Below are 12,505 nucleotides of genomic sequence, written 5' to 3'. Positions count from 1 at the left end.
TTTTTTTACAGTAATAGGAAAATTTATTTCCTTTCCTCTCACTGGAATGAATTACATTTTACCCAGTGCCTTTCAGCACTATTGAAGGTAATGGTTGGCAATATGCCTTTTCATGTTAAACCTTGCTTTCTTGGGTAGAAAACTTGATCAAGATAATGACCTCATTGCTCCTCCATTCTTCTCTCCTCATATTTAAGCCACAACAGATCACACGGGTTTGGCCTCCAAAATAAATCCTGTATACCTCTACTTTTCTCATTTCTACTATTACAGCCACCTTGTTATAACTGTCATCTCTTACCTGGTCTACAGACCACTGCTTCCACTTATGCTCTCCAGTCCCTGTCATCCACACACCTAGGATGATGGACGGATGGATGGATAGATGGGTGGATGGATGGATGGATGGATGCTGGCTTGCCTGATCTGCTTCTTCTCCACATCCCCTTTAGATGGCCAGTAGTATTGAACTTTTGTTAAACTAGTTGGGCCATTTCAGCATAAATAAAACTCCCTACTAATTTTATTAATAGTAGGTTATTGGGGAAAGATGGTTTTGAAAATATAAACTCCAGACACAATCTTTTCCAAATGTCCAAATTTATTCTTGAAGTTTCTGTGCTTTCCCCTTTACACTCAGATAATTTTTACTCTTCTCATGTCCTGGTGTAACTCCATATGAACACTGCAAGCATTCCTTCAGCTCTTTACTTTCTCCCAGGACTTAACTCTGAGTGTAGTTCTATAACTATTAATTAAAACACAACACAGGGAATCCAAAATGAAATTACTGTTGGTTGAACACAAACTGAGATCAACCCATAATATCATATGCTCTGGGGAACTGGTGGTTGTTCATTTATTATAAGAATCTTATCAGGAAAATAGTCTAATAAAAATTATTAGATTTAAAATATGCCAATAATTTTTCCTTTCTTGCCTTAGTAACTTTTGAATGAAAGAGATCTCAACACATTGTCTAATCAACACTGCATCTAAAATTGGACATGGTGAGAAGAGGAGCATTTAAAGAAAGGATGTTGTGATTTTGTCTAATTCAAGTCAGGGGAATGTCTTTGAAAACAAGCTGGCTCCAGGTGGAATGAAGTAAGCACGACACACCCAGCACTCTCATTGGACACAGACATGGACCCAGGAGAGAACGAAAGGGCTGGGAGAACTGAGTTATGCCCAAGAAGACCCAACTCTCAAGTGCCACCAAACCAGCACTTAGGTTCTTGTAATTTTGTCTTCCCTTTTGTAAGGCCTGGACATAAAGACAGTCCACAACCAAGAATACATACCAGGTGCAGACAGGGAAAGCTTTGGGAGAAATCCTTGCTTTCTGGCCAGGAGCCAAAAAAAAACCACTAAATCTCAGAAAGAGTGGAGTGGGGGGTCCTGGGGTTTCCTTCTGCTTATTTTTCCTGCTCTCTTCCTCCAGCCCCCAGTATTCCCATGGTACACAGAGAATAAACAGGCACCTAAAGCTCTGAGGCAGGGACCCTTCTGTTTGACCAGACAGCCTTGAGCCCAGGTGCACGGGGTGAGTCCCTGCACTCACTCTGGCCCCCTAATGCATGGTGATAGATCTCTGTGATAGAGAGTCTGGGAAGAGCATGAGGGGCAGGGAAGCTAAAGCCCAGCCTTCTGGCCACGGACTGCAGAAAGGATTTCAGGAAAATCAGACAGCAGGGGGCATGGGAGAGCTGCCCGGCCTCACCACTCACCGTGTGTATAGGGACCTGACCCAACAGCACACAGAAACCTCGAGAACCGAGCTGTGGGACCTGGACCTGCGGTGGAGCACACAGGACAGGAGGCCCCACCGATGCTGAGATCCAGGAATGCTCGAGTCCTTCCTATGCAGCGATGGGTACCACGGGCCCCTGCAGGTGTTGGATATGGATACAGAGGGCTGAGTACATAGTACATAGGCCTGGCGAACTAAGCTGACACCACAGCCACAGAAGGCAGGCTGGAAATTACAGCCTGAACCTGCCCAGGCACAATAACTGCTAAAAAATCAATAATCTGCTTAGGACTGAAACGAAACCCAGGGCTTCCCTGGCGGCTCAGTGGTGAAGAATCTGCCTGCCAAGGCAGGAGACACGGGTTTGATTCCTGGTTTGGGAAGATCCCACATGCCGCGGAGCAACTAAGCCCATGAACCACAACTACTGAGCCTGTGCTCTAGAGCCTGGGGAGCTGCAACTACTGAAGCCCACACACCCTAGAGCCTGTGTTCCACAACAAGAGAGGCCATCACAATGAGAAGCACATGCACCATGACGGAGAGTAGCCTTCGCTTGCTGCAACTACAGGAAAGCTGGCACGGCAATGAAGACCCAGAACAGCCAAAATAAATCAATTAAAAAATTGCTATAGAAAAAAGAAACAAAACCGCCATCTCATAGTATAATATTAACAATATATGGGATGCAGTCCAAAACCACTCAGCATATGCATCACCAGGAAAGTCACAATTCTGAACAGATTAGGGAAAGGGAGTAAGAGTAACTTTGCAGTGGAGAGACTTGGCAAATTCTATTTTACCTGAGCAATGGAGGTTAACATCACTGGTGACAAGTCACCTTGCTGCCACGCACACCCTTGACAGGAAATGCCGCCCTCAAAGGTGACATACAGCATGACCCCATGTGTGTGACCTTCTGGTAAGTGAAAAAGAGCAGGCCAGTGGCTGCTGGGGGCTGGAGGGGATGGTGTGACCACAGAGGAACAGGAGTGTGCTGGTCTGATGGATCACAATGGGGTGGTGGGCATTGCTCCACACAATGTTAAAACTTATACAACTATACACATACACACAGAGACACAGAGACACACACACACACATATACACAAAGTTGACTTTATATTGAGAAAAAAATTTTAAAATTGCTTGTTTGCAGTGATGAAACAGCCTTTTCTGTCTGCTCTCCTGGGCAACCACCTTGTCCTGGAGACACAGATCCAGGATCAGCCTGTACAAAGCCCCCTTCTCCACCTCAGGGAGATGTCACCGTCTGGGGTGTGTTTCTGTACCTGTTTCTAATCTTCACCATCCCACTGACCAGGGCTTGAGGAAACTAAGGCTGACCTCCAGCAAGATAAGCAGCAGCTGAACAAATACTGAGTGCACTGTACACAGACAGACATTCACTGATGCTTGTTCTTACGTTGCTAAGGTGTGAGTGACAGTATTTAAGACATCAGTCCTGACTTATTCATCACAGTCACTTACCTCACATATGTAAGGTTAAATCTTATAGGCAGTTGAAAGTCCAGCTGGATTGTAGCACATTGATGGTATCTGCCAAGAGCATCCTTGATTTCTAAATCAATCTGTAAATTCAAAGACGTTTGCTTAAACACAGTTTTTACTTTCCAGTTTTACTCTTTTTGAGGCATATTGCCTACTTACTTTAGGACCATAAAATGCTCCTTCTCCAGGGTTTATCTTCCATGGTTTCCCAAATTCCATCAAGCTATTCTGTAGTTGCTATTTTTTAATAAGAAGAGAACATTAATAACTTCCACTTCATTGTACATTTTCTTTTTGTCCTATAGCTCAAAATAGTAAGTCAGTGTCAATCTTCACTACATTCCATGTTAGTTCCACTTGTTCTTACTGAGCCTCTCACAGTCAGTAAACTCTGGGTGAGGACACAGGAAGATGACTAAGATGGTGCCTGCTCTCAGGAAACAGACACTTTAACTGGAGGAGAAAGGATCACTCACTGACATGTCCAGTGAATCCCAGTGAGAGGTGGGGGTGAACTTGGGCTTATCTGGCCCTGCAGCCCCCCGACCTCACACTCCCAGCCCCTCAGGAGGGACCCTGCATGGTGAAGGGCAAGCAGGCTCTGCCCTGCCCCTCATGCACTCCGTGTGCAGGTGTAAGACCTGAGGTGGGGGCAGGTTGTGCACCCTCTTTTGCTCTCCCCCATCTCTGTGCCTGCGGCTGGTGGGCAGCACCCCTGGTGGCCCATGGGGTGTGGAAGAGGGAGGCCCTCCATGGTCTGCAGACTGAGCTGCACGCTACCCTTCCGACAAGCAGGCAGTGGAGACAGCCGTGCTGCTGGCGGGGCCGGGCGTGCACACGGCAGCAGGCTCAGGGCACGCTGGGTCTTCTGCACACTCCTGCCCCATGAAGGCAGCTTCTCTGGGCGGCAGCCAGGCTTCCGTCAGAGCAGCAGCCAGACTCCTGTCACTGCCCCCAAGCACTGGGACCCGAATGGTGATGCCGGGGGTGGAGTGCCCCTAGGGGGTGACACCGGGGGTGGAGTGCCCCGAGGGGCTGACCCTGGGGGTGGAGCGCCCCGAGGGGGTAACTGTGGGGGTGGAGTGCCCTGACCCTGGGGGTGGAGGGCCCCGAGGGGGTGACGCCAGGGGTGGGGTGACCCCTGGGGTGGAGGGCCCCGAGGGGATGACCCTGGGAGTGGAGGGCCCCGAGGGGGTGACCCTGGGGGTGGAGGGCCCCAAGGGGGTGACACCAGGGGTGGAGGGCCCCGAGGGGGTGACTCCGGGGGTGGAGGGGCCCAAGGGGGTGACCCTGGGGGTGGAGCACCCCGAGGGGGTGACCCTGGGGGTGGAGTGCCCCGAGGGGGTGACCCTGTGGGTGGAGCGCCCCGAAGGGATGACCCTGGGGGTGGAGGGCCCCAAGGGGGTGACCCTGCGGGTGGAGTGCCCCGAAGGGGTGACCCTGGGGGTGGAGCACCCTGAGGGTGTGACCCTGGAGGTGGAGCAACCAGAGGGGGTGACCCTGGGGGTGGAGGGCCCTGAGGAGGTGACCCTTGGGGTGAAGAACCCTGAAGGGGCGACCCTGGGGGTGGAGCAACTAGAGGGGGTGACCCTGGGGGTGGAGTGCCCTGAGGAGATGACCCTTGGGATGAAGAACCCTGAAGGGGTGACCCTGGGGGTAGAGTGCCCTGAGGAGGTGACCCTTGGGGTGAAGAACCCTGAAGGGGTGACCCTGGGGGTGGAGCGCCCTGAGGAGGTGACTCTGGGGATGGCGCGTTTCTGAAGGGACTCTGGTGCATGTTCTCAGACAAAGTGAGGCCCAGCTATAGCAGCTGAGGGAGGGGAGGAGTTTCAGGGAATTAAAAAAAATTTTTAAAGCCAGGTTTGGGCTAAGAGCATACAGCAGAAACCTCTGAGGACACAGGGATTGGGAGGCCCAGCTGGAGAGGCTGCGGGTCAGAAAGCTTCAGGTTTATGCAATGTCAGGCCAGGGCTGGAACCACTGCTCCTAGGCCTGGCCATATACCCTGCCCAGCACCCCTTCTCCCTGCCGTCTATCTGTCCTGTCCCACATTCGCCACACCTCTGGTTCCCAGGAGCGCTGGGGTCCAGACTGCAGTACTCTCTGGGCTCCGGAAACAGTTGTCTGCTTGTGGTGTGTGTGGGGGGCTGGAGTGCTCTTAATGACCCATTACTCTGTAAAGTAGGACAGAGAAAGGCTGGGGTTAATCTGGCTCTGAAGAGCTGAGGGACCTACATTGGTCCCACAGGCAGGGGTCTGACCAGAGCTGCTAAAAAATGAGCCAGAGGATTTCTTGAAAAACTTATGAAATTGGTTATTAGGAAGCAGCACTGAAAAGACTACAAACAGAAACCTGATATAAACTAAAGTGTGAAACAAATGTTAAGTATCGTTCTTATCGGTGTTTGAAGAAAACTGGATTAACTGTGTTCTACAATTAGCACATTTATCCCAAACTTCCCAGTCTTTAATTTCCACCGCAAAGCATCACAACTTCATGAAAGGTAAAATGAAAGGTAACACTTTGCTTCTCCCTACCTTTTCAGCTTCATCCCATAACTCAATCTTTCCCAGGAAGTTTTCAGGTCTTGTTGACAAATTTAATTGAAAGGAGAAGCCAAACGTTGAGTAAACAGACTGCAGAAACTGCAAACACCCTTTTATCTCCTCTTCAAGCTGAAATTAGAGCAAATGAGAAATTAAATCCATTTACAGCATTAAAAAAATTCTTCCTGTCAGCTAGAAATAAAGTGCACTTTTACTGTGGAGGACAGTCCATGGCACTGTTCGCCTTGTTGTCTTTTTCTCACCGGAATATTCACAGGACACCTGCCAGATGCCCATATGTACCTCCAGGCTGCTGGTCCAGCATAGGACTGGGCAAAGACATAGGTGAGGGTGCCTCTCCGTGCACATGACACCCAGGAGGAAAAGCAGCTGGCCGGAGGATGTGATGGCCAAGCTGCACCCAGAGGAGAGGTGAGAGTCAGGGCGGGAACCCTCTTGAGCACAGGGAACACGGAGGGTGAAGGCCCAGAGGACAGAGGAGTGGGTGAGGGCGGGCCAGCCGTGGGAGCTGCCTGTGACCGGGCAGAAGGCAGAGAGGGAGTACACAGAACAGAGGCAGGCCAGGGCTGGAGGAAACCCAGCGCTTCCAGAGCCAGGCTGAAGGCTGTACTTTTGAGCCAGCAAGCAGTGAGAAGTGGTGCAAAGGAACAACACAGGTCACCATGGTTGTTTGACTCTGGGAAACTGACCAGCAAGATGAGAAGAGCAGCCCATCTGGGAGTTGCTGGGATCCTTCAGGAGCAGGAGGCTGGTGCTGGAAACAAGTGACCGAAACAGGGGTGGGCTGTATCTGCAGGACACCTGTCCTTGTTCACTAACAGACAGTGATTGCCTGCGAAGTCAGCACTGTGCCGGATGCAGGGAAATGAGGAATGAATGAAATTATTCAGGAATAACATGCTTAGGAAGAGCGATTGACAGGGCTTGTGATAAACTGGACATGAGACTTGAAAACCCGGCCTGGGTTCCTGGCCGGGGCCATGGGAGGGTGCTAGTGTGTCGCTGAAAGGAGAAGTGAAGACGTGGGGAGAGAGGCAGAAAAAGGGCTGGCACTGGACCTGGCCTACGTGAGGGTGCATGTGATGGCCAAGCAGACACGTCCCCTGGAGGGCTGGGGTCTGGAGCTCACAGGGACAGCTGAGACACACAGCTGAGGTTAGCAGAGGGACTGAAGACAGAGAGTGAGCGCAGGGTGAGGAAAGCAGGGCTGAGCTGAGAGGCCAAAAGAGGAGGAAGACGAGCACTAGGTGTGAGCAAGATGGGGCAGCAAAAACATAGATGCAGACAAAGAGTACCAGCAAGGGTCTGCTTCTGTCCTGTCACTGTGGATTAGGTTTGCAGATTTTCATCAGTGGAACCACATGTCCATGCTATTTTCTTTCAGTTTTTACACTCAGTGCTTCCCAGGTGATGCTAGTGGTAAAGAAGCTGCCTGCCAATGCAGGATACAGAAGAGATGTGGTATGATCTCTGGGTTTGGATGATCCCCTGGAGAAGGAAATGACAACCTACTCCAGTATTCTTGCCTGGAGAATCCCATGGACAGAAGAGACTGGTGGGCTACAGTCCATGGGGTCGCAGAGTCAGACATGACTGAAGTGACTTCGCACACATAGCATTTAATTATTTCAAGGGCTTCCCAGGTGGCACTAGTGGTAAAGAATCCACCTGCCAATGCAGCAGACACAAGAGACATGGTTTGATCCCTCAGGAAGATCCCCTGGAGAAGGAAATGGCAACTCACTCCAGTGTTCTTACCTGGAGAAATTCCATCGACAGAGGAGCCTGGTGTGCTAGAGTCCATGGGGTCACAAAGAGTTGGACACGACTGAGAGACTGAAACTAACAGTAAATGATTATTTCAAGATCCATCCATGCTGCAGTGTCAGTAGCAGATCACTCTTTTTCCTGCTGAGCAGCTGTTCACTCTGTGGATGCACCACTGTTCATTTACACACTCAGCAGTCAGTGGGCTGTTTCTACATTTCGATGACTTCAAATAAAGCTGCTCTGAACACGTGTGTACAGGTCTTTGTATGGACATGTGCTTTGTTTTTCTCTTGGGAAAAGAAAAGGAGTAAGATGGCTGGGGCATATGGTAGGTGCGTGTTTCACTTTAAGAAACTGCCAAACTATTTCTTAGAGGAACTGTACCATCTTCAACCTCCACAACTGGAGGGTGAGGGAGATCTAGTGCCTCATCACACTCAACACATGTCAGAGTCTGTCTCTGAAATGTCAGCCATTCTGTAGGCACAGAGACAGCTCATAGGGCATCAATCTCCATTTCCTCAATAACCGATGATCCTTAACACTTCATTCACATGCTTCTTTGCCATCCACTTAGTTCCTTAGATGTGTATCTTCTCTTGTACATATTCTTAGATAAACTGAAAGGTCACATCTTTTTGCCCATTTTTTAAAGTTAAACTTTTTATTTTGAGGTTCACATGCCATTTCAAGAAATAAGACAGGGATCCTTGAGCCATTTACTCAGTGTCCCCAATGATGATATAATTTTTGCTTTAATCATCAGATATAACACAGAAAACTCAAAAGAAAAAGGAAACGCAATATTTATTGTAGTTAACTGAGCTTCCCTGGTGGCTCAGCAGTAAAGAAATCTGCCTGCCAATGCAGGAGCTGCTGCTAAGTCGCTTCAGTCGTGTCCAACTCTGTGCGACCCCATAGACGGCAGCCCACCAGGCTCCACCATCCCCGGGATTCTCCAGGCAAGAACACTGGAGTGGGTTGCCATTTCCTTCTCCAATGCATGAAAGTGAAAAGTGAAAGGGAAGTCGCTCAGTCGTGTCCGACTCTTCGAGACCCCATGGACTGCAGCCCACCAGGCTCCTCCGTTCATGGGATTTTCCAGGCAAGAGTGCTGGAGTGGGGTGCCATTGCCTTCTCCGCCAATGCAGGAGACGTGAGTTCAATTCCTGGTCCAGAAAGATCCTCTAGAGAAGGAACCCATTCCAATATTCTCGCCTGGGAAATCCCATGGACAGAGGTGCCTGGTCGGCTACAGTCCATGCAAGTTGCAAACGAGTCGGACACAACTAAGCAACTAAACAACAGCAACAAATTGTACTTAACATGTTTCATTTTTATAGTTCTTTCTTCATTCAGAATGTTCTGATACTTTTATAATTTCTTTTCTCTTTAGAGAAATTCCTGTAGCAATTTTTTAAGGTAGATCTAATGTCTTGATTTCACCTTCATACTGAAAGATTTTGGGGGGGGGATATAGAATTCTGGTTTAACAGTTATATCAGCATTTGGAAAATGCTGTGACTCTTCCTTCCGGCCTCTGAATTTTGTTTTTTAAATTTTTATTGGAATATAGCTGCTTTACAGTGTTGTGTTAGTTTCTGCTCTACAGCAAAGTGATTCAGTAACATGTATACATATATCCCCTCTTTGCCACCACAGAGCATTGAGTGCCCCACGCTATACAGTAGGTTATATTTCATTTTGCTGAGAAATCTGCTGTTATTTCATTTTTAATTTTTTTCTTGAAGGTATCACTTCTTTCTGTTTTCATTTTTTTCTTTATAGTTTTCGTAAGTTTGGCTCTAATGTATCTACTGTTTCTTTGTTGTTGTTTAGTCACTAAGTCGTGTCTGATCTTTGGTGACCACACGGACTGTAGCCTGCCAGGCTCCTCCTCTGTCCATGGGATTTCCCAGGCAAGAATACTGGAGTGCGTAGCCATTTTCTTCTCCAGGGGATCTTCCTGACCCAGGGATGGAATCCATGTCTACTGCATTGGCAGGTGGGTTCTTTATCACTGCGCCACCTGGTTTGGGTTTATCCTCCTTGAACTTTCTCAGCTACTTGAATCTGTAAGCTTATGGCATTTGCTAAATTTGGCCAGTTTTCAGCCATTACCTCTTTGAGTACTTCTTCACTTCCACCCTACTCTATTTTTCCAGAACTCTGGTGACATATGTATGTCTCCCGCATTGTAGGCAAACGCTTTTACCATCTGCGCCATCAGGGAGGTGACATATATATTAGGCATTTGTTATAGTCCCACCGGTCTCTGAGGGTCTGTTCATTTTTCTCTCAGTCTCTTTTCTGTTTTTTCAGCTGGTGTCAATTCTATTGGTGTATTCAGGTTCACTGATTCTTTTCTCTGTCCCCTCCATTCTTCTCATGAATCCATCCACTGAATATTTCATTTTGGTTATTACACTTTTCAGTTCTAAAATCTCCATTTGGTTCTTCTTTATATTTTTCTGAGATTTTTTTAATTTTGCATTTGTTCCAAGTGTGTTTGTAAATGTTTATTGAAGCATTTTTATGGTGGCCTCATCAGATAATTCGAACAATCCTATTATCTCCACAGCAGGGTGCCTACACTACCTTTTTTCATCCAAGTTGAGATTTTTCTTCTTCTTGACATGATGACTGCTTTCTGAAATCTGGACATTTTGGCTATTATAAGACTTCGGATTTTATTTAAATGACCTATTTTCACTGTCTTCCATGGACTCTGCTCCAACAGGGAGGGATGACGGCCTGGCAGAGTGGGAGCACATGTCAGGGTTTTCCACCGGGGACTGTGAGGAGGGCAGGGGCTCCCTGTTACTGCTGGGTGACTGCAGGAGTTCTACACCCTGGTAGGCTTCTCCAATGACCCTCTGGTTAGGAGTGGCCGGAGTGTCCTGGTGCCACTCCTCATGTGGCTTCTACTGACCCCAGGGTGCGGCCTCATCACTGAGAAGTTCTGGCAGGAGTCTCATCTCCCCACTCAAGCAGGCAGTGGAGGAGGCAACGTGTGACTGCCAGGTGAAGAAGTCCAGGCGCCACTTAGTCTCCACTGACATTACAGGGTGGGTGTAGGGGTCCCCGTTAATGCCTGCCAGGAATGAGCAGAATTTGGCATGACTCCTTCCCTAAGTGTTTGGTAGAATTCCCTAGTGATTCCTTCTGGGCCTGGAGTTTCCTTTGTGGAAGGGTTGCTAACTACCAACTCAACTTCTTTCATAAACAAAGGACTTCTCAGATAATCTATCTCTTCCTGAGTAAAATTTGGTAGCTTGTGTTTTTCAAAGAATTTGTTCATTTAATTTAATTTGTCAAATCTACTGGTGTAAGCACGTTCATTCTATTACCTTATTATCCTTTCAATATCTGTGGAATCTGCAGGAATGTCACATCTCTGAGTCATAAGTTTTTTTCTTCTGTTTTTGCTATACATTGTTGACTGTGGGATCCTGGTTCCCCAACCAGGGATCAAACCCAGGCCCCAGGCAATAAGAGCATGGAGATCTAACCACTAGACTGCCAGGGAATTTTCCAGGCTTGATATTCTTAATTAGTTTTCTCTCTGACAAAACTAAAGGTTTATGAACTTTATTGATCCAGGAGACCCAGCCTCTGGGTTGATATTGCATATTGTTTTTCTTTTTTCTATTTCACTGGTTTTTTTTGTGCTATTATTTTCTTTTTTCTGCTCATCTCTAATGTAATTTGCTCTCCTTTCGCTAGTCTATTAAGTAGAAGTTGAGGCTATCTCTTTGAAAACATTCTTCTTTTCTAATGTGGGTTTTCCTCTAAAGTACCATTTTAATGGCATCCCAAAAATCCTGATATATTGTGTTTCTTTTACATTTCATTTGGTATAGAGCTGACCCTGGAACACAGCTGGGGTTAGGAGTCCTGGCCCCTCACACAATGAAAAACCCATGCATAACTGTATAGTTGGCTCTCGGTTTGCAGTTGTACACCTGCAGATTTAGCTAACTGTGACTCACGGAGCAGTGTTGTATGTATTCATAAAAACTTCTGTGTAGAAATAGACAGGGGCAGTTCAAACTCATGTTGTGCACAAGTTAGTGTACAATATTTTCTAATTTCCCTTTGATTTCCTATTTGACAAATGGTTATTTCGAAGTATATGACTCACTTTCCAAATACTTGGGGATTTTCCAGATAGTTTTCTGTTATTGAGTTCTACCTCAATTTCAAAGCAGCCAGAGAACTTAAAAAAAAAACAATTTACTTATTAAATTTTTTTTTTTTTTTGCCTGTGCTGGGTCTTCATCGCTGCACAGGCTTTTTCCCTAGTGGTGAGCAGGGCCCACTCTCTAGTTGCAGTGCATGGGCTTCTCATTTCAGTCACTTCTCTCGTGGAGCACGGGCTCTAGGGTGTATGGACTCAGTAGTTGGGGCTTACAAGCTTCAGAGCACAAGCTCTAGCTGTGGCACACAAGGTTAGCTGCCTACAGCATGTGGGATCTTAGTTCTCAGACCAGGGATCAAACCCATGTCTCCTGCATTGGCATGCAGATTCTTTACCACTTAGCCACCAGGGAAGCCCCAGAGAACATATTCTGCATGAAATGAATCCCTTTAAATTTATTGAGACTCATTTTATGGCCCAGAATATGGTCTATCTTGGAAAATGTCCCGTGGGCACTTTCAAAGAATGTGTACTCCATTGTTATTGATTGGAGGGGTAACTGTCTATTAGGTCAAACCGTTTAATAGTGGCCCTTTGCATGGCAATTTGAATTTGAATTTAGATAAAAACCTGAAAAAGTAAATTCTAACTTCCAGGCAAAACTGAAAAACAAACACATCCAACATTTCACCAATACCCTTAAAATAATGTTACTTAATAATTAATATTAAAGTTGGAAGAAGCTTAAAAGAAAAAAAAAT

General features: G+C 47.1%; 1 protein-coding gene across 3 annotated transcripts in view; it reads right to left on the bottom strand.

Annotated features, from left to right (window-relative positions):
• The window catches only part of TARS3 (threonyl-tRNA synthetase 3), a 44,127-nt gene that overhangs the window by 7,101 nt on the left and 24,521 nt on the right, over window positions 1-12,505 (bottom strand). For 2 of the 3 annotated variants that reach the window (XM_061394649.1, XM_061394648.1), the window contains exons 13-15: window positions 5,804-5,941; window positions 3,425-3,502; window positions 3,245-3,345 (exon numbers count right to left, since the gene is read on the bottom strand). In XM_061394649.1, the coding sequence (XP_061250633.1) occupies window positions 3,245-3,345; window positions 3,425-3,502; window positions 5,804-5,941 (317 nt within the window). Of the gene's footprint in view, window positions 1-3,244; window positions 3,346-3,424; window positions 3,503-5,082; window positions 5,440-5,803; window positions 5,942-12,505 lie in introns of those variants that run through there. The other variant, XM_061394650.1, reaches the window with a different exon arrangement.

This window comes from Bos javanicus, chromosome 21 (genome assembly GCF_032452875.1).
Source record: "Bos javanicus breed banteng chromosome 21, ARS-OSU_banteng_1.0, whole genome shotgun sequence".
NCBI lineage: Eukaryota > Metazoa > Chordata > Mammalia > Artiodactyla > Bovidae > Bos > Bos javanicus.
Note: the sequence above shows the minus strand (reverse complement) of the source record. Positions and strands in the feature narration are given on the sequence as shown.